General features: G+C 36.8%; 1 protein-coding gene across 4 annotated transcripts in view; it reads left to right on the top strand.

The window, feature by feature from the left end:
* Window positions 1-23,848, top strand: part of LOC145254563 (alpha-catulin-like) — a 709,135-nt gene that overhangs the window by 521,215 nt on the left and 164,072 nt on the right. For all 4 annotated transcript variants that reach the window (XM_080113145.1, XM_080113148.1, XM_080113146.1 and 1 more), the window contains one exon: window positions 20,033-20,236. In XM_080113145.1, the coding sequence (XP_079969271.1) occupies window positions 20,033-20,236 (204 nt within the window). The remainder of the gene's footprint in view (window positions 1-20,032; window positions 20,237-23,848) is intronic.

Genomic DNA, 23,848 nt, shown 5'->3' with positions numbered 1-23,848 from the left:
TTGTCCATTAACAGTTCCTCAACCGGCCCTCTTTCCAAAAATATTTCTTCGATGACCTCTCCGATCGCCCATGCAGCTTCTGCCCTGATCTCTCTCCATATAGCAAACTTCCACAGTCCACAGTCGACCATCGACAGATACAGCTTATGACGAAATGGGTCACATCAATGGCCAATCGCTTCCAGTCCTCTGCAATGTGTAACTCTCCTGCTTCGTGTCTGGATGGTCCGGGGTCTATCGATTGGCACTCCTGACAGTGCTCCACTACCTCTCTGACCTCCTTCTCGGTGGTTTCCGGGTAAACCTCTCTTGCCAGGAATAACGTCTGTTCTTGATCAAAATGGTGCATTTCATGTAATTTTTTAACCCCCCCCCTGCACAGCATACTGAGGAAACCTCCTTTCTCTCTTGCAGCCAGGCCTTCTTTACCCATGTCATCGAATCGGCCTTGTTCTTTTTTGAAGGGATCAGCACTTCAACTGGAATTCCGCTATCAAATCTGCAAGTGCTCCAAGTCTGCGCTTGATCAGCATTTCTGCAGCACCTCTGGTCCTAACTCTCTTATCGCCAGTCACTGCTGACCTGATCCATGAAACTACCATTGCCGAATCGGATTTGATTTCAATCGTTTTCAATCCCCACTTCAGGGCCAGATTGATTCCTTTCATAGCGGCCTCCAGTTCGGCTACATTAATATGGGAATAGTCGTTTTTCTTCCTTAACCACGCCTCATCTTCCACAGTTATGCCTCCCATCTCTAATACGACGCTCAATGCCAAACTACTGGCATCACACCAAATCACCCCCGCGTCTCCGCCGCTGACGTACCATTCCCCCTTTACTGGGTCTTCTTTCGTCACTCTCGTGATGATTTCTTGCAGCATGTTCGTGACCTCCTTCGTCACATAGCCCTCCCAGCCATCAGTGCCCGTTTGTCGTTTAATAAAACTGCACGCTATTCTGAGCCAGCCGGCGATTAGATAGTGTCCCACCAGTCTCCCGCAGACCGAGAAGAGTTCTCATTGTGTCAGGTCGGTTCCGATTTCGGGTATTGCATTCCCTCGTCTAAAGACAAGGCTTCATTTGCCATCTCGGCATATTTTCAACCCCAACGCCGCTCCTCTATTCAGGGACTCCGCCGATTTTGCAGTCAACCCATACCTTGCGACATGGCCTCTCACTTTCTTTGCTGTCACCTCTGCTTTCTCCATGAGAATGTTGTCAATGTATGAACTATTGGCCTTGTCCACTGTACAGTCTTTACTCAGCACCGTCTTCAGCACGGCAGTCATAATTTTTGGGGCTGAGCTCAGCCCAAAGCCTAACCTCGTCAGGCAATACAACTTCCACTTGTACCGGACCAATTGATGTTTCCAGAGTTTTCCATCTACATGGATCTGGAGATAAGCCAACTTCAGGTCGACGATCTTAGTGGCCTGCTCCATCCTCCTCCATTTCCTCATAACCTCTTCGCACACATCAATCCCCTTTCCAGTGTGGCAGGCTATGTATCTGTTTAATTCCCAACCATTATCAATGGACCAGAGGTCATCTCGTCAGCGTCAGACAAGGCCAAACTATTTTCAAAGAACTTTGCAGCTAATTCTACCCTATGCGACGAAGGCCATCAACTCCCCATATTTCCTCCTATAACACAGAACAAGCTAGGTAACATACAAATATCCGTGCATGAGGTCGCCAAGCTAATAAAGAACCTAGATTCCAGTAAAGCAACTGGCCCTGATGGCATCCCAATTATAGTGTTAAAAAAGCTTCAACCAGAACTTGCTCCCATACTTACGAAACTATTTAAGCGCTGCCTTAAGGAGAAGTGCTTTCCGACTCCCTGGAAGACCTCATCAGTTTGCCCTGTATTTAAGAATTCAGGTGATAAGTCATCTCCCTCTCAATACAGACCAATAAGTCTCCTGTGTGTTATGAGTAAGTTGCTGGAATCCATATTAAATAGAGAAATAGTCAACCACCTCAGCAGGAATAACCTTCTTAGTGACACACAATATGGTTTCCGCTCTGCAAGATCTACCGCAGATGTGCTGACGGTTATATCCCACAGGATTAGTGAATCTCTTGACAAAGGCTTCCTTTCTAGGGCAATTGCTCTCGACATATCAAAGGCCTTCGACAAGGTATGGCATAAGGGTCTACTTCACAAGATTTCCCGCTACGGTATAACTGGAAATGTTTTCTCAATCATTAAATCATTTCTCTCCGATAGGCTCATAAGAGTAGTGGTAGATGGACAAAAATCGGAGGCCTGCAATATAAATGCTGGAGTCCCTCAGGGGTCAATCCTGGGCCCAACACTCTTCCTGATCTACATCAATGACCTCCCTAAACACATACTTAAATCATTCGTTGACATCTATGCTGATGACACGACCATCTACGGCAACATATCAAAGGCTGTAAATGACAAAGTTCTCTCTGATTCTCTCTCCTCTGATCTCGAGCGCGTGGTTCAGTGGGGGAAAAGGTGGCTGGTTACCTTTAATGCATCCAAAACCAAACTGCTATCCTTACATCATCAACGCTCTGATCCCCATCTGGCATCAATTGTGATGGATGGCTCTCGTCTGGGTGAGGCCCCGTGTTTTGACAAGCTTCTGGGTTTGACCTTTACTCCTGATCTGAAATGGAACACATACATCAAGTCTGTTGCCAAGGTTGCTGGAAAGATGGTGGGATCCTTCTACCGCTCCAGAAGATATCTCACTACGGATGCAATTCTCTATCTATATAAAAGCCAAGTACGTCCAAGGATGGAATACTGTTGCCATATCTGGGCAGGAGCTGCTAAAGACAGCCTATCCTGCCTTGACAGAGTACAAAATAGACTTCGTGGCTTAGTGGGGGATGCCCTTTTCTCTACCCTGCAACCTCTCTCCCACAGAAGAGACGTTGCGAGCCTGTCCTTGTTTTATCATTATTTCCATGGCAGATGCTCGTCTGAACTCCAATCTCTGGTCCCCCCTCGCCAATCTTTCACGAGAAACACCCGTCTAGCTGAATCCACTGTGAAAAATTTCCCCCACTCTATATCTGTACCTAAATCAAAACGCAGATTCCATGAACAAAGCTTCTTTCTTAGAACTGCACGCCTGTGGAACTCTGTTCCGTCGGCCTGCTTCCCTCCGGACTACAACTTGGATGTCTTCAAGTCCAATGTTAACAAATTCCTAATGAACCGCCCCCTTAAGTAAACATTTCAGCAAATCTCCTCACTAACGTAATGTACTTGCAATAACCCTTATCCCTGAGTGGCTTCCGGGCCTTGATAAGTGGTGATCACTGTGTAAAAAAAAAAAAAAAAAAAAAAAAGATTCTCTGAAATCCAGTACCAGTCTAACTTTATTCTTTGTCGGTTGAATAACCGCCAGTAATGGTAGCACTCCTTTTTCTTCCCCTGTCCACGGTTTCAGAATTCCCTCCTCTATCCACCTCTCCACTTCTTCCTCGAATCCTTTTCTTATTTCTCCTTGCAGTGTTTTCTCATAGCAGCTTACTTTGTTTCGTAGTTCCTGAGGCCTGGAGATCCATTTCCATTCCACCATCCACCGCTCATCATCGAACCTCGCCAGGAAATCCTCGTCCTTGATGTAGCAAGCCTCTGGTTTTTGTGTTCTGATATTTCTATCACCTTCCACTCCTGCCATTCCTACTGCGCCGAGGCGTCCAAAAGTTACTTGGCCCCCGGCCCCCTCTCAATGTAGCGCCCCCCCCCAGTTGGTTGATCGCACTTACACCTAAAACCACATCAACATCACCAACCAGATGATCCAACAGCAGGGCTCATAGTCCAATAGGCACACCTTGCACCAGTACTTCCGCTGTTGTCTCTCCCAGGCATTTCACCTCCCTGCCATCCACGGTCTTAATACTCCTGGCTCCACTCCATGATCTAGCGACATTCTTCGTTACCAACATCATGGTGCAGCCTGAATCAACAAAGGTTATGGCTCTCTTCCCATTGACTACTACTGGTAACTGAAGCAACGTTTTGTTGTGCGCCATTTCCACATAGAAGGGGGAACCACTGGCGCAATGGCTCCCCTTCACTTGTTTCCCTGGTCCCATGCAGCAACGCAATAGTGGCTAATATGCCTCATTCGTCCACATCGGTAGCAGATGACCCCCGGTCTCGGCTCTTTGCAGTCCTTCAGCAGGTGAGGACCCTGGCACCGGAAGCACTTGATGGCAGGCCTCCCCTCCTGTCGCCTCGCTGCCTGTCTCTCGTCATTCAAGTGGGGCCTCATGCACTTATTTCCACTCACAGCTGCAGCCAACATTGGGCCCTTGACATTCTTGACTAGGACTTTGGCGTGAACCAAGAGATTGTCCACTTCCATCGTATTGATCTCAGTGATTCTCTGCATGTTTGTGGAGATTTCTTCTGGGAAGTCATTCACTAGGTATAGCTTTACCATCATCTCCAGACTCCTCCCCACGTAACCAGCCAATCCTGCCAGTCTTCTGATCTCCGCAGCAAAGATGTCAACAGACTCGCCGGTCCACCTCAAACTTGCAATTGTTCCGAGTGCTTCAAATGCACTCTCGGCGAAAGCCAATTTCAGTCTTTGCTGCACTGAGGCAAGGTCTCCCTTATCTTCATTGCGCATCTGCTGGTAAATAGTGAGGGCTTCCCCCTCTAAGTATAGCGGCAGCAGGGTGACCACGTCTTCGATTTTTTGCAACCTTGTCACCATCTTTAATTTTTCCAGCCATTTAATTAGGTCACCCTCCCCAGTGAAGGGTCTCAACATCTGAGTTGAGAGTCTCCAGTCAGCCATGTTAACCTGCTTGACTCGCCGAAATAGCTTCTAACGTTATAATCAGGATTCGGTTCTGGGGTTCGTGAAGGAGTGAGTCACTCTCTCAGCAACAGCACGTTTTTGCCCTCTTCTTTTCTTTTCCAATCGACCACACCTGGCCTCTCGCCACCAATGTCACACCGCACAATCCGAACGTCAGCAATATGAAATCCTTTCATGAGAAGATGTTCACGACTCTTTTCTCTCTGCGCCCCCCAGGGAATTTTTCCCAGCTTTTATATCCTCCTATCTAGAAAAAAAAAGGGAAGAGACAGGAAAAAAAAATAGCTTTTCCTATCATGCTCTGCCTTCCCAAGATGCCCTTCGCATATACAAATGTGCTGACCATCCTTTCCTTCTTCTTTCCCAAAGAATGATGCAGATACGCCCGGTACATTTCTTTTTTCTTTCTTCTTTTCTAACCATATACGTCTGTAATTTCACATAGGATCAGTGAATCTATTAACAAGAATTTCCTCTCCATAGCAGTGGCTCTAGATATATCAAAGGCGGTTGATAGGGTTTGGCATAAAGATCTACTTCACAAGATTTCCAGTTATGGAATATTTGGAAATGTCTGCAACTATTGAATCTTTTCTCTCAGATAAATGTATACACATTTGTTGATGGGCAGAAGTTTGAAGCTCAAAGTGTCAATGCTTGTGTTCTTCAGGTATCCGTCCTAGACCCAACTCTCTTCATTAATAATCTCCAAAATCATATTGAGTTCATTTGTCAATATATACGCAGATGACACTAAGATCTATGGCCACACTTAAAAGACCAACAATTACCAAAATCTCTATGTCTCTCTCCTCCGACTTTGAGCATGTGGTACAATGGTGCAAAATGTGATTTGCTAGTTTGAACAAAACTAAGCTTCTGCCTTTTCCCACTTAACCTCAATTGATATGATTGTATCAACGAAACTCTCTGCTTTGACAAGTTTCTGGGTTTACCTTCACTCTTGACCTGAAATGGAAGGTGTCATCAAATCTATTGCCATGGTCACCGCTAGCTACGTCATTCTACAGCGCTAGAACATATGTAACTCCTGATGCAATCTTCTTCCTGCATAAGAGTCAGATATGTCCTAAAATGGAGTACTGTTGCCACATCTAGGCAAGAGTTGCTCAGAGCACCATATCCTACCTTGATAAAGTTCAAATCCGGCTTTAAAACCTAGTAGGTGATGCCTTTTTATCTTCTCTGCAACCTCTTCCCCTTTCTGCTCTAGCCTTATTTTCATAGCAAGTACTTGTCTGACCTTCAATCGATTTCCAAACTTTCACAAATAACACTTGTCTAGTTGCAGCCAGTATCAATTTCCCCCATTCTCTGTCTGTGGCTAATTCTAAACGTAAATTCCATGAACACAGCTTTTTTCCTAGAACTGCCTGCGAAACTCTTCCGCTGGCCTGCTTTCCAACTGACTATTATATGATTGTCTTCAAGTCCAATGTAAACAAGTTCTTGTTGAGCCATCCTCTTAAATAATCAAATCATACCCAATTTTCACCACTGACGATTACTACACTGTTGTTCCTCTGACCACCATTCACTTATTAACCAGAGTAGTCTTTGGTCCTTGATAAGTAGTGATTCCCTTGTAAAAAAAAAAAAAAGTTTCAGAAGAGGTTGATTTTTCAAGAGTATAGTTTTCTATGAGAACCCCAGGAAGAAAAGTAACATGCTTACAATTGAAATACATGAGCTCAGTCCTAACAGTATTAAACAAAACAAGCCATTTTTTACTCTCATCCATAACTGAAGCCAGGTCAACTTCTAGAATAGCTGCATAAACTGATAGCTGATCCAAGCGAGATAAGTGAGAAACTATACCAAATACCTAACTGGATTAAATGATCACCAGCATTTTTACAGATAGAGACAATAGAGGACTTCTTCCAACAAGAAGGAAAGCAGGACTGAGACAAGCAAATTGAATAATTTTGAAATGATTGGAGAAAGTTCAGGAGCACAATATTTGAGAATGATAATAAAAATTCAGTCAGTACCAGAAGTCTTAGACTGGTCACGATAAAACAAAAAGACCTAGCAACTATCTTTCGAGTGATAGTTACAGAATTAAGAACCTGGTCAGTTTTCATAAGAAAATCAGGAAAAACCGTATCAGAATCATCAAAATTGTCAGCAAGAAGACAAGTAAAAAGATCAGCTTTATCCTTAAAAAATTAAATGATCTGAAGACTATTAAAACGAGGAAGAATTTTAGACTTGCCACAATTAATAATGCTATTAGATTCTCCAAAAATCATGAGAACTTTTTGAGATGAGCAGAGTTAGGAATTCGTTAAAAATAGCTAGACTATGGATCAAAGACTGCTCTCTTGCAGGCATTGCTACATCTCCTTTAAGATTGTCTAGAAGCCTCATACCGATAATGATTGAAGTAATAATTGCAATGGCAGAACCTCAAAAAAATCTGCTGGTATTATAATATTTTTCCTTTAGTAACAAATCTGCTGGTATTATAATATTTTTCATTTGGTAACAAGACTGCTGGTATTATAATATTTTTCTTTTGGTAACAAATCTGCCGGTATTATATTTTTTCTTTGGTAAAAAATCTGCTGGTATTTTAATATTTTTCATTTGGTAACAAATCCGCTGGCATTATAATATTTTCCCTTTAGTAAAAATCTGCCGGTATTATAATATTTTTCCTTTAGTAACAAATCTGCTGGTATTATAATATTTTTCATTTGGTAACAAGACTGCTGGTATTATAATTTTTTTCCTTTGGTAAAAAATCTGCTTGTATTATAATATTTTTCTTTTGGTAACAAATCTGCTGGTATTATAATATTTTTCATTTGCCGGTATTATAATATTTTTCTTTTGGTAAAAAAATCTGCTGGTATTATAATATTTTTCTTTTGGTAAAAAAATCTGCTGGTATTATAATATTTTTCTTTTGGTAAAAAAATCTGCCGGTATTATAATATTTTTCTTTTGGTAAAAAAATCTGCTGGTATTATAATATTTTTCTTTTGGTAAAAAAATCTGCTGGTATTATAATATTTTTCTTTTGGTAAAAAAATCTGCTGGTATTATAATATTTTTCTTTTGGTAAAAAAATCTGCTGGTATTATAATATTTTTCTTTTGGTAACAAATCTGCTGGTATTATAATATTTTTCATTTGCCGGTATTATAATATTTTTCTTTTGGTAAAAAAATCTGCTGGTATTATAATATTTTTCTTTTGGTAAAAAAATCTGTTGGTATTATAATATTTTTCATTTGGTAACAAATCTGCTGGTATTATAATATTTTTCATTTGCCGGTATTATAATATTTTTCATTTGGTAAAAAAATCTGCTGGTATTATAATATTTTTCTTTTTGTAAAAAAATCTGCCGGTATTATAATATTTTTCATTTGGTAACAAATCTGCTGGTATTATAATATTTTTCATTTGTTAAAAAAATCTGCTGGTATTATAATATTTTTCATTTGCCGGTATTATAATATTTTTCTTTTGGTAAAAAAATCTGCTGGTATTATAATATTTTTCATTTGGTAACAAATCTGCTGGTATTATAATATTTTTCATTTGCCGGTATTATAATATTTTTTATTTGGTAAAAAAATCTGCTGGTATTATAATATTTTTCTTTTGGTAAAAAAATCTGCCGGTATTATAATATTTTTCATTTGGTAACAAATCTGCTGGTATTATAATATTTTTCTTTTGGTAAAAAAATCTGCTGGTATTATAATATTTTTCATTTGGTAACAAATCTGCTGGTATTATAATATTTTTCTTTTGGTAAAAAAATCTGCTGGTATTATAATATTTTTCCTTTGGTAAAAAATCTGCCGGTATTATATTTTTCCTTTGGTAAAAAATCTGCTGGTTTATAATATTTTTCTTTTGATAACAAAAGTCATTATTGAGATAGCAAGATCAGTCCATTGATACAACCTGGAAGAGTCCCCCTTTAAAGAAGGGAGTTAGAAAGACTCTACTCTGCAATTAAGATAACATTGTAATGATGATGACGATAAAAACTCTGTGGACAAAGAGACTGTAGTGATATGCAAATTAAGTATAATTTGCATATGAGCTATCTGCTCATATGTTAATTATACTTACGCCTTATCTAGATTGATGTTTTATAGAGAGGATAAGGACAAAAATGATGAGGAATTTGAAGACACATTCCTGTACCTTGTAGAAACCGTTGTAATATCTGTAGATAAAATGGCTACTGAAACTACAAATGACTCAGTGTTGAACAGAATAGTGTTGAGGATAAAAGAGAATCACTGGAGAAATTATTCAATGGCTGAAACACCATTCAAAGAAATAAGACATAAACTGACTATAGAAAACGGGGTAATATGTAATGGAGACTTGGGAGTTCCCCCAGAAACACAGAGACAGGTTATAAAAAGTGTACATGATGATGTACATTGTGGAGTAGCAGCTATGCAAAGAAGATTAAAATTGGATGCATGGTGGCTGGGGTACTCAAGAGACGTAGAGGACTACATAAAAAGATGCACAAAATGCACAGAACTCAGGAATTTCAAACAAAAGAAAATACATGTGTGGCCCCGAGAAGCAGAACCGTGGAGCAGAGTACAGATGGATCATGTCTATGTCAATGAGATAGGACTATTATTAATATTAGTAGACACATATTCAGGTTGGCCTGAAGTGGTGAGAGTACCTAATAAAAAAAAGTACTACTGTAAAACAAATATTAAGAATAATATTTTTGAGAAATGGGATACCGAGAACATTGGGGACTGATAACGCGCCAGAATTTGTGGATGCTGCTTTGCATGAATGATTAAGAAAAATAGGATACAGACTTTATAAGATCCCTCCCTACCACCCTCAAAGTAATGGGACAGACAATAAAGAAGGGTATAAAAGTGTGCGTGCAACAGGAGAAAATCAATGCTTTCCTACCAAGATTATTACTAAGTTATAGAACAATTCCGCATGCAGGCAGGCCAGAAAGTCCATCTGCCTTAATGGGCAGACAATTAAGGTCCCCTTTAACTATGTGATATGCCACAAATCAAAAGATGTGGTACAAAAGAAATAGGAATATGGAAGCCGAGACAGCAGAATTTATTATGTAGAAAGTATATAATACTGCAATATTAAATAAAGAAAATGTGAACAGTGTTCTAGTTCATGCTGACCAAATAAGATCCCAAGTAGAAGAATCGGGTGAGAAAATGCCTTCAGAGCTGCCCATTATTGATGTAATATTTACTGCAATATGATATTATTTACTGCAAAATGAGACTGCGGAGGAAGAAGTAGAGAGGGATAAGGTTGAAGAGGAAGAAGTAGAATTGGACAAGGCAGAAGAGGAAGATCAGAAGATCCAGGAGGAACACTGCGATTATAGGGAAAGACGTGATAGATCCAGATCTCCAAGTAAAAGGAGAGAGATAAAGGAAGATGTTCAGAAGGGCACAAGAAGAAGTACAAGAAGTACTCACGGCATTAAGCCCCTCCGTTATAGGGAGATGTAGTGATATGCAAATTAAGTATAATTTACATATGAGCAGATAGCTCATATTTATAAACTGACACCAACTAGAACAGGTGGTTGTTGAACGCTTGCTTAGCGTTATACATGACATATCAGACACAAAACAATAAATTACATAAGTGAATGAAACTAGCTCAAAAAGAATATGAGACTAGACACGACCAGATAAGTAAGGCAATGCATTGGGAGCAATGCAAACAATTGCATATTGAACACCCAAACAAATAGTAAACACAAACCAGTAGTAGCACTTAAAAACAGAAATCATAATCGTATGGGACATGGAGGACAAACAGATAAACCCACCCAAGCAATGAGACCGGATGTCATATAATTAACAAGGAAAAATCCTGCCAGATTGTAGAGTTTACTATACCAGCAGATCACAGGCTGAACATTAAAGTGGAGAAACAAAGCAAATACATGGAACTGGCCAGAGAGCTGAAAGGGATATGGGATATAGAGAAAATCAAGATAACACTAATTATATGAACACTAGGAACAATCTTGAAAACTTTAAAAAAGACAATAGGAGAAATTGGAATTAGGGGGAAGGCAGGGAAGATACACCGGATAGCAATAATAAAAACAGCTGAAATCTTAAGGAAAACCCCGGGAATGTAGAAATCAACCCACATTAACTACAAATATTAATCAGTAACTTGAATAAAACAAAAACAGAACACTCCCACAGGGAACAAAGAAAACCCCATAAAAATGCAAAATGTTAGATTAACTACTATCCCATCCTAGAATAGAATAAAATAATAGTGTAGTGTCTTGCACCACATAGAATCAAGAAAGGTCAAGGAGGATAGAAAGATTGGGTGGGTGGGTGTGTGTTGGGGGGACACTGATCAGACCTCCACTGGAAGAGTGTAATGAGAATTTGGACCTTGGGTGGAGAGTGCTTATTGTCACACAAATTCAAGTGAAGACCGATGATCATTGCTAGTGAGAAATCAATGACAAGTGGCTGTTGCAATAACACAAATTCAAGTGAAGACCGATGATCATTGCTAGTGAGAAATCAATGACAAGTGGCTGTTGCAATAACACAAATTCATTTGCAAAGGTTGTCAAAAGAGGTGGAGAGTTCAGGAACTTTGGGGAAACGTATACTCCAGGGAACACCACCAATTATTATCAGTAATGTGTGAAAACTCATCGTGAGTAAATAATAGTAATAATAATAATATTTGGTCTGTTTAAGATGTTAACATGTGTTGGGCAATTTGTATAAATTGATTTCCAAATTATCTATTTCTGGCCAAGTCTTTAATTATCTTTTTTTTCCCCAACTTTATCCTTATCCCCTCCCATGTTTTCCTTACCGCCCACCTTTGGGAACTGACCATGCTACCTCAATTATTATACATCCACTAACCTAGAACTCTTATCCATTCATCAACATGGTCACACCTTTGTAGTGTGCCATTTTGCTAATAACTGATTTTGTAATAACTGATATAGAAATAAAGACATTGTATAGAAATACAATTTAAAAAATAATGAATTCAATTTAAAAGTACAAATAGTTTTTTATTAAATTTTATTTTTGAATCAGAAATTTTTTGGCTTATGTAAAAAAAAATGTTATTTTGAAAATGTTTATGAAAATGTATATGAAAGAAGGGCGAAGAAACATCTTGTTTTTATATACATTTCCATTTTTATTATGAATTAAAAATACAAGTGTATCTTTAATTCATAATGATGAGTTTTAAAAACTAATTGCATTCTAACAACTGAGTGATTATGAATAGATAATTTAAACATGCTGTAGACTTTATTACATGTGTGTACGACTTGTGTAGTATGCATTAAAAGAAACAAACAAAAGAACAGAATCCCTATTTACTTGCTTCCCCACAAGAGCAGACTTAAATGCAAGGTCGTTTTTAATGTGGGGAAACTCCAGCTTCCCCAAAAGAAGGCACTCTGGATCGTGACAAAAAATTAAGTTACCTAGGGCTAAATGGATTGCATTAAACAAAATAAGATTTATTCCATTATTTTTTTACAATAAACTTTGAAAAACTTGAATAAAAATTATTTTTATATTATCAAATTAGAGTAAAAGAGTTGTGTAATGAACTGAAAATACACACACACACACACACACACACACACACAAATATATATATATATATATATATATATATATATATATATATATATATATATATATATATATATATATATATATATATATATATATATATATAAAATTAGTTGCTTTGGTAAAAACATGAAGACATGATACATTTCCTTTTATTAAACAAGTTTATTAACAAATGCTGGTATTTTGAATAAAATGCGACTTGTGTCATGCATTATATTTTCAGATTATATAAATAGCACAATAAGAGAAATACATAATATGAAATAATAATAAATAAATGTGCGATGTTGACTAATTTATTTATTTTTAAATTAGCAAATAAATCTCTATTTACTTACCTTCTTATGAAGTCAAAGTTAAACACAAGGTAGTTTTAAGTGGGAGAATCTAGCTTCCTGTTGTGAAGGAACATAACTGGCTATACACCGGTTACAAACTGTATATATATATTGGACTGTTTGGCAGACAGCGGCAAACAAGCAGTCGCAGTAAGACGGATAGTCTTACGTGTTGATTATCAGACTTTCTTCCCCATACTTGTTACTATGTACTTCTATTTACCTTAGGCGAGCAGCCTTACGTTTCTGTATTATAAATAAACCCCATTACACATACCACTCGGTGTAACTCACGTTTGTCTTTATTTCCTAAGTATTTAGGAATATAACAATGGCGACGAAAGGATGTTCTTTCTCTTAACAGAGATAAATTACCGTACCAAGGACTGTGTACAATGCAAGGATTTTTTGTTTTACGAAAAAAACAAACTACACAAGGATTTTTGACCACGTGCGTCAATGAATTTAAAAATTTTTCCTACCTAAAGTAGCGAAAAGTACGGATTTTTCTTCGTAAAGAACTCACAAGAAATTATAGAAACATGTTCAAGGTAAAGTGGAATTTATATTTATTTTGACAAGTAAAAAAAAAAAAAAAAAAAAATGGTCGCAAGTTGAATTCGAAACTACACTAAAGGATTACGAGTTTCGAAAGAAAAAATATAAATACAACGACTATTGTACCATTTTATGCCACGTGGGAACGGCAGCCATATATTTTTTTTTTTTTTTGGAAAATTAATTGTTTGTTATTGCCTTTATATAAATAATTGGAACTATTTGTCGTGGGAAGTAAGAAATATTTTGTGTATGAACTTACGTTGTTGAAAAAAAAAAAAAAAAAAAATAGAATTATTTTACAAAGCCTGTTGAATTACTATGGATGAACTTTGTTGAAACGTGTTGTGTCTGCATATTGCTACTAATTTACGATATACGTAAATTTACGATTTTTCTTTGGAATTATTGTGTAGAATTCGAAAAGACATTTTTGTACTAGAAGCTAACATGGAACAATTAGCAGAGTTAACTAAGGCTCTAGCCCTTAGCATCCAGGAACAGACAAAAATGACTCAACAATTTTTAGCGCAACAACAACAACAACAACAACAAATTCAACAACAACAGCTACAGCAACAGCTGCAACAACAACAAGAAAGAACACAAAAAACTTTAGAGGCACAACAAGAACAAACAAACATACTACAACGACAAATGTCGACACAGCAAAAGAATTTAGAAAAGCTAATTCTAACGTCGACCGGGAAGAAGACTAATTTTTCTGCCGAGGGTATTTCAAATTCACTAACGGAATTTCGTTACTCCCCGGATACTGGTGTTACTTTCCCTGCATACTACAGAAGATACGAAACAATTTTTACGAAAAGATGTTTAGACTGGACCGATGAGGAAAAAGTTACCCTGCTACTACAAAAACTGGGTACTGATGAAAACACCAAGTATGCAAATCTAATTCTACCAAAAAAAACGGAGGAGGTTTCGTTCGAGGAAACAATTAGTACCTTGTCGAAAATATTTGATAAAAGGGATAGCCTATTTCACTCTAGATACAAATGTTTGAACATTCAGAAGGCAGAAGCTGAAGACTATCTAGAATATGCTTGCACTGTGAACTGTTTATGCGAATCATTTAAATTGAATGAAATTTCCGCAGACCAATTTAAATGTTTAATCTTTGTACAAGGTCTCACAGCACCAAGGGACAAAGATATACGTTCACAGATCCTAACAATTAGGGAGGCGGATCCTAACATAACATTGCAAAAAGTCACTGAAGAGTGTCAACGTCTGATTAACATAAAGAAAGACAACACTCGCATTGAAGAGAAAAATATTTTTAAGGTGCAGCAAGTAAAAAGGCAAGGGACCACAAGAAAGTCCAGGTTCCAAGAACACAGGATCCTTAAAGGATACAAAGACCCAAAGCTAAAGTGTAAATGTTGTGGTAGTTTAAGACACAACAATAAGACCTGCTGGTTTAGGAACAAAATATGTTATGAATGTGGTCTCAGAGGTCACAAGGGAACATACTGTGCCCAGAAGAAAAGACAAGGGACCGATAATGTAAATACGCTTCGCATGAATAAAGAAAAAAGCTGCGAAAGACGGAAATATGTTGATGTTCGGATAAATGGACATCTGGTTACATTGCTTCTGGATAGCGGTGCAGATATTAGTATTATAAATGAAGATATATGGAAAAGGATAGGTCGACCTGAATTAACGAAAACCAGAAAGACGGCGAGAAGTGTGTGCGGCAAAAGATTAGAGTTCAAGGGAGAATTAAAATGCAAAGTGACATTCGCTAACCAGACTCATAAATCCAAAGTGTACGTCGTACCAGGAAAGAATACATGCCTGTTTGGGGTAGATTGGATTGTCCTGTTTAATTTATGGGAGAAACCCATAAATTCGTTTTGTAACGTTTTAACTGCAGAAAAAGAAAACCAAAGGGAAGACTTCCTGAAGGATTTGAAAACTGAATTTCCCAATGTTTTTGCCGAAGGACTAGGACTCTGTATTAAGACAGAGGCAAAATTTGAATTAAAGAAAAATGCCACTCCAGTATTCAAACCTAAAAGGAATGTGTCTTTTTCAGCGATGGACGCAATCGAAAAAGAGTTGGATAGACTTCAACAACTGGAAGTCATTGAAAAAGTTAACCACACAGATTGGGCAAGTCCAACCGTGTATGTAAAGAAAAAAAATAACAGAATAAGGGTCTGTGGAGATTTTTCAACGGGTTTAAATGACTGTCTATTGGACCATAATTATCCCCTTCCGTCCGCAGAAGATCTGTTCTCTAAGCTTAACGGAGGAAAAATTTTTTCTAAGATAGACCTCTCAGATGCTTACTTGCAAATTAAGATCAGCGATGAATGCTCCAAATACTTAGGCATAAATACTCATAAGGGCATTTTTAAGCTAAAGAGGCTTCCTTTTGGATTAAAGGTTGCTCCTGCTATTTTCCAGCAAATTATGGACACGATGCTGGCAGGGTTGGAATTTTCAATGGCCTACCTTGACGATATCCTAATTAAAAGTGAAAATTTGCAAGATCATAAGAAGCATGTAAAAGAAGTATTCAAAAGAATACAGGAATTTGGTTTTAAATTGAGCCCAGAAAAATGCGATTTTTTTATGAAAAAAATTAAATATCTAGGTCAAATAATCGACAAAGAGGGTCGAAGACCGGATCCACAAAGGACTGAAGCAATTGAAAAGATGCCTGCTCCAGATTCAGTGACAAAATTAAAATCGTTTTTGGGATTAGTTCAATACTATGCAATTTACATCCCTAACATACATAATTTAAGAGCTCCTCTTAGCGAGTTACTGAAAAAGGGTGTTAAATGGAACTGGAATAAGGAATGTGAATCTGCTTTCCAAAATATCAAAAGATGTCTACTGTCAGACTTAGCATTGGCACATTTCAATCCAGAAAAGGAACTAATACTAGCAACGGACGCCAGTGATTACGGTGTTGGCGCTGTATTACTTCACAAGTATGAGGATGGTAGGACAAAAGCTATCGCCCATGCTTCAAGAACGTTGGTTGCAGCGGAGAAAAATTACAGCCAAATTGAAAAAGAGGCGCTGTCGATAATATTTGGAATTACAAAGTACAATCGATTTCTCCATGGACGATCTTTTATTTTGCAAACCGACCATAAACCCCTACTTACCATATTTGGATCAAAGAAAGGCATTCCCACACATACTGCGAATCGATTACAGCGATGGGCTGTAACCCTCTTAAACTATCAGTTTAAGATGGAACATGTATCCTCAAAAAAGTTAGGACACGCAGATGCATTATCACGGTTGATCCCTAAAAGAAGCGAAAGTTTCGAAGAAACGGTAATTGCTGCGCTTAAAGACGAAAGTGAATGTACAAGTTCAATGTGTAATATGATACGTGAACTTCCGGTAACTTTCGAAAAAATAAAAAAAGAGGCAGTAAATGACATTTTCATTAAGAAAATGAAAAATTAATTGGGATGGATAAAAAAAAATAAAAAGGTAGATCAAACAACGCCTTTTTCCATCTGTGAAGATGTGCTCATGTATGGTGAGAGGATCGTAATTCCACTAACGTTACAGAGGAAAATTCTGAAGGAATTTCATACAGGTCATCCGGGCATTTCGAGAATGAAATCCCTTATGAGAGGATATGTGTACTGGCCTGGTATGGACAAGGAAGTTGAAAAATGTGTCAAGACATGCAGAGGATGTCAATTAGCAGCTCGAGATCCTCCAGTAAAAACGACGCCATGGCCAAAGACGGACCTACCCTGGTCACGTCTGCATATTGATTATGCGGGACCTATAAATGGTTATTTTTACTTGATTATTGTAGATTCTTTTTCAAAATGGCCAGAAATATTTAAGTTTAGACATCCAACAGCAAAAAACACTGTGAGTGCGCTTAATGAAATTTTTAGCCGTTTTGGAGTGCCAAAAACCTTAGTGAGCGATAATGGAACAGCATTTACTGCTCATGAATTCAAAGAATTCTGTGACTCACTAAATATTCTACATATGACAACACCTGTGTACCATCCACGATCGAATGGGTTGGCCGAAAAATTTGTAGATACGTTTAAAAGGGCACTTAAGAAAAATCTTACTACGGACACAGACGAACAATGTATTCAAACATTTTTAGCAATTTACAGGGTGACACCAAATCCTAATAATAATGTCAATTCTTCCCCGGCTGAGCTAATGTTTGCAAGAAAGATAAGATCTGTCTTCGATAGGCTGCTACCAGAGAAAAAGAAAGTTTTCAAAAAAGAAAACCTTAATACCAAGTGCTTCTCCCCAGGTGAAAATGTATATTTCAAAAATTTTCAAAATGGACGAAATCAGTGGGTTGAAGGTATTATCAAAAAAAGGATTGGGAGCATGGTCTATACCATCCAAGGATTAAGTTTTGTCTGCAAAAGACACAGAAATCAAATACGTCCCAGACTGTCTCCAAATGTGGAAGAGACACCAATGGAAACATTGTGCGATATTTTTGATATACCAAAACCAGCGTGTGTACCGCAAACAATGAATATTTCGCCTGAACCGACCATACGGGCTGGACAGAAACCTTTACCCCGGGTAACGCTGACCAGAAGGAAAAGCGCAAGAAAGAGAAAAGTTACCAGGAGATTAAGCCCTGACCCTAAAAGGAAGAGGTATTTAAGCTAAAATCAGGAAGATTTCAGCTTTAGGGGGAGGTGTTGTGAAGGAACATAACTGGCTATACACCGGTTACAAACTGTATATATATATTGGACTGTTTGGCAGACAGCGGCAGACAAGCAGTCGCAGTAAGACGGATAGTCTTACGTGTTGATTATCAGACTTTCTTCCCCATACTTGTTACTATGTACTTCTACTTCGAGCAGCCTTACGTTTCTGTATTATAAATAAACCCCATTACACATACCACTCGGTGTAACTCACGTTTGTCTTTATTTCCTAAGTATTTAGGAATATAACACTTCCCCAAAAGGGTCACACTGGATTTGGAAAAATATTTAAATTGCCTCAATATAAAACGATGGGTAATGATGCAAAATTATTTTTTATAAGGTATATCATAATAGATGATAGATTCAGAATTAGTTTTATTAATAACAGGTAAATATTTGATAATTTTTAATGATGCTGGAATTTTTAATGATGCTGTAATTTTTTTAAAACCTTGTGTTTGTTGAATTCAACAAGTTGCTAGTGGAATAGTGAATGTTTACTTAATTTTGATATGGTGGAGTCTGAAAAAGGTCCAATCTGACATATTGATACTTGATTTAAACTAGCCTATTTTTATGTTTTTCCTTCCACTGCTATTGTCACAAATCTGTCAAAACCCAAGTTTTTAAAAATGTTTATTAGTTTTCTTATTTAAACTTTTATTATGAAATATAATGAACCTATCATACCTATAAATATCAATAATTGTTGATTATAGATGAAAGCTTATCTAACATAATTTTAAGTTTGTCAAATTTTCAGTCCTGTCTGAATAACAATATGTGATTTGGACTAGATTTGCGATATTATTTCAGTGTAAGAACAAAAATGTGATTGATAAATTTAAAAAAAATAACAAAATTTAAAATATAAAATCCATAACACAAATATTGAATTTACTACTTTTCAGTTACTATCACTTTATAGCACAATTATTTCATGAATTATTGATAAAAAAAATAAGTTTTTTCTTATCAATACATTTAAAAAATTAAGTTTGATTATTTTCTCAACTGATGTTAAAAGTAAAGTGTACCAATTTTTACATCATTAATTTTTACATCATTAATCTCGTTCAAAGTTAATTTTTAAAAATGGTACAAAATCAACTAACAATTAAGTAATCTTTTAATGTTTAATTTATATAATTAACAATTCCATTTATATTACAAAGAGATGATGTTGAAAATAAAAGCTTCTGAAGATTCTACCAATCATATACAGATGTGATTGTTTAGCTTAGTTGGTTATGTGTTGAAATGACTTCTGTTTTTCGACACGGGTTGAATCATAATGCTGTTGTCTAGCTTCACTTATTTTTTTGTGTTTCCTCGAAAAATTGGTCACATGTTGCTTGGAAGAAAACTTCCAATTCGAATGTTTGGTTTCATTATATAAAGCAAAAAATGTTTGTTTTGTTTTTAATTTTTTTTCAAAATTTTGTATGCAAATAATGTAATACCCCATTGTTTTTACTGTTTCTCGACCTGCAAAGTGCTTACAATTTATTTGTAGTAGAATATGTTGATATTCTCTTGATACACTCTTGCATTACAGATGCAGTCAACTGTCTAGTTCTCGTTGGAGGAATGACTTCTAGCTTTCTAAGTCTTGCTTTCATGTTATTTCTATTGCATTGTTTTTAACACATTCCTGAATCGCATACCTCAAAATACAATCATGTTTATACTTTCATCCTTATCTCAAACCTGAAAGTATCAAAGCAATTAGTTACATTCTTAATACAATATCTACCCACATATCCCTGCCCTACAACTCTCTACCATCTAAGTTATAATTCTTATTGCTTTGTTCGATCACCTCAGGGTAATCACATTACAATAATACGCCTAACCTTATCTTTTGTCATTTCTATTTGAATTTTTCCAATTTTTATAAATTTAATTTTCTCAATTTCTTTCAGGATTTATGTGAATTAACTCGAGTAACCTTAATTGAACCGAGTACTCAGGATAAACTGAACAGTGCCTTAGAAGTGGTTGTTGAAACGAGCCAGGACTTTACAGATTCTGCATACACATCTCATGAGAATCGGGAACATATTCTCGACTTGTGTGATCAACTTCGATCTCAACTCGGCAATCTTATTAATGTTGGTACTAGTCTTGTAAGTAATTTCCAGTACTTTTTAAATATCGCATTTTAAATCTGTTTTTTATCTTCAGTTAAAAAAAAAGAAGAATTCTGTCTAATTCTACCTAAAAAAAAATTGTCTTTACCAAAAGCTCATATTTTCCAAACCATATTTTAAGTGAGAGAAGGGAAATGAAGGTTTAAAACTATATTATATCATAATCATAAAAGTCTGTAAATTTATCAGAGTAAGCTCAGTCCAATACATCAGACCAAACTCTGTTCCATGATTCAGACAAAACCAAATGATGTAAAAATTTTACTTTACTTTTGAATGATTTGTTTAATTTTTATATTTAATCCTGATCAATATTTGAATATTTGGAGATTTACAGGAATGGTGAAAAGTCATTCCTAAAGTTATGTGTATTCTTCCTGCAACTTAGGTCCTTGTAGTTCAATATTTAGTAAAAGACATATTTTTCATTTCACCATATAGTTTGGAGTAACATAATTTCAAAATACATCCCTAAGAAACAATGCTATAATAAATATATTTTTCAATTATATGAATAATTATTTAACATGTAATTATTGATGGGAATGCCACTTTTATGAAATTGTTTGCATTCTTTCTCTATCATTTTCTGAGAATCTTTATTTGATTGATGTCACTATCTTTTATTTGCTTCAAGTTAGTACATAAATATTTATTTTCAGTTAGGAATAAAGATCAACTACATCATTTATTTACAATAATGACTTCAGTTTTGTTATCTAATAATTTTTGTTCAAATAATAAAAGAAAATAAACAATTTTACTTTCATTTTTTTTGTCCTAACTGAAATTTCAAATAATCAATTACAGCAAGAAGTGGACGAAGTTTCTTGGATTCATCAGATTTCCCAAACTAGTTATGTGAGATATTCTAATGTATGGCCAAACACATATACATTGCTTGATCATGTCACTCTATGAAACAACCACATTCTTTTATTATTAAAGAAATGACGTAAATAAGAAGTGAGGTGCAATACAGATTAGAGGTTGTATCAGTTTTCTCTTAGATTACAGACCCTATTATCATTTCACAGATAGGTATTCGATCACTTATATAAATAAGTGATCATATACACATGATCTCACATAAACTATTTCTGGTGCACTAATCTAATATATAAAAAAACAAAATGGGCATGAGTGTTTGTGTGTGTCGACAAAAGGCTTTTTGCATCAGGGTTCTCGCGTCAGTTTGATTCGGGAGAAGTTTTCTAGTACTTCCTAGATCATAATATCTCAGATTCGCAAACGGACATAGTCTCTATCTTTTTTTTTTTTTTTTAAATTCCCTCCGTGCCGTCGTTTTGAGTGTTTGTCTTTTTCATATAAATAAAGCAAAACTAATTGAATCCAACTGCCAACTCCCGGCCTTCACTCAGGTAGTATCTGTTCTGTAATTGTTCCTTAGGAATAACCCTTCATACTAAGACAATTATTACTTATTTGGATACTGCCAGGGTGCCCCCTTTTCTGGGAGAGCTGCCCCCCCCCCCACACACACATTAAAAATAACCTTTCTGGGAGGTTTAAAAGCAATGCCATTTCTGCAAGTCATCTTTTTAATTGATTATGTTAAATTTGAATGTTTTACACTTCATGGAGACGTCAGGTTTTCTTTCACTTTCTTTTCCGCCTTTGCGTCACGGGTTTGAGTCTGCCTGCCTACTACCATTTTCTTTTTGCTCACCCAGACAACGCTAGGTATTCAGGCTAATCTAATATAAAAAAGCCACAATGTGTGTTTGCTAAAAACTTTCAATAGATGCATCAAACACTGACAAACTTGGTATTGTTATAAAGATCAGACTATATATATAATATATATAAAAAAATTGGCCAACATGATTACTTCTAAGTGGGTGAACTAGCCGGTTTTTTGCTAGGGGGAGGTCATAAAATTTCACTAAATTCTAATGTTAATTAAATCCAATGTAATTATCAACATTTGAAAAAAGGCTGACTAATGTCGCCGGAAATGACATCAGCTCTCTATCATTTTCGAAAGAAACTGTTTGAGGGTAAGATTACGGTATAACACAGAATGAAATACCAATTTTCACATGATAAAATAGTTCTCAACGTGATTATTCAAATAAAAAATATCAGAAGATCGCAAAAAATCAATGAGGAAGAAAAAAAAATATGGTTGCAAATATTTACCAATAAGAAGAAATAAAAAACAGTTGCTATGTTTACAAAACAAAACGATGGATTTACTATAAACTGAAAACTGTCCATTCATTATACCGGAAATGACGCCATTTCTCCAAAATTAACCGGTCATTTTTCTTTTAGTATCAATTACAATATGATATCCTAACTCTGTTTATGAAGGAGTGGTGGGAAAATAAAATCGCTTGATTGAAAAAACATTGGGGAGGGGGGGTGATAAGCTGAAGGCAGGGTTACTTCTGATGATGAAGTCATCCTCTTCAAATTATGGTTTTAAGTTGATGCCTAGTGGATATTATCATTACGTAGATTCGCGAGTGTTTAAATTAGTATTTACTCCCAGACATTATCTCCTGTTTATTCGAGTAGGAGGGGGTAATAATGTGAGTTATACATTAATAATAAACACAATACACCAATGTCATCTAACTTAATTAGTATGTCGAATTTAGTAACATATCCGAAAATTATGAAAAATAATAAAGAAGAATGTCTGAGATTGAATGAGACAGGTGGAAATATATACAAACAGAAGGCCTGGCGTCACCCGATATTAAACAAGACAGGTGGAAATATATATTAGCAGAAGGCCCGGCATCACCCATGATTGAATTAGACAGGTGACAATATATAGTAGAATAAGGCTCAGCATCGCCCGGTATTGAATGAGACAGGTGAAAATATATATTGGCAGAAGGTCTGGCGTCCCCGGGATTGAATGAGACAGGTGGGAATATATATTGGCAGAAGGTCTGGCGTCCCCCGGTATTGAATGAGACAGGTGGGAATATATATTGGCAGAAGGTCTGGCGTCACCCGGTATTGAATGAGACAGGTGGGAATATATATTGGCAGAAGGTCTGGCGTCCCCCGGTATTAAATGAGACAGGTGGGAATATATATTGGCAGAAGGTCTGGCGTCCCCCGGTATTGAATGAGACAGGTGGGAATATATATTGGCAGAAGGTCTGGCGTCCCCAGTATTGAATGAGACAGGTTGGAATATATATTGGCAGAAGGCCTGGCGTCCCCTAGGATTGAATGAGACAGGTGGGAATATATATTGGCAGAAGGTTTGGCGTCCCCCGGGATTGAATGAGACAGGTGGGAATATATATTGGCAGAAGGTCTGGCGTCCCCCGAGATTGAATGAGACAGGTGGGAATATATATTGGCAGAAGGTCTGGCGTCACCCGGTATTGAATGAGACAGGTGGGAATATATATTAGCAGAAGGTCTGGCGTCCCCCGGTATTAAATGAGACAGGTGAAAATATATATTGGCAGAAGGTCTGGCGTCCCCGGGATTGAATGAGACAGGTGGGAATATATATTGGCAGAAGGTCTGGCGTCCCCCGGTATTGAATGAGACAGGTGGGAATATATATTGGCAGAAGGTCTGGCGTCACCCGGT

This window comes from Euprymna scolopes, chromosome 30, assembly GCF_053919585.1.
Source record: "Euprymna scolopes isolate OS-2025 chromosome 30, ASM5391958v1, whole genome shotgun sequence".
Classification (NCBI taxonomy): domain Eukaryota; kingdom Metazoa; phylum Mollusca; class Cephalopoda; order Sepiida; family Sepiolidae; genus Euprymna; species Euprymna scolopes.
Note: the sequence above shows the minus strand (reverse complement) of the source record. Positions and strands in the feature narration are given on the sequence as shown.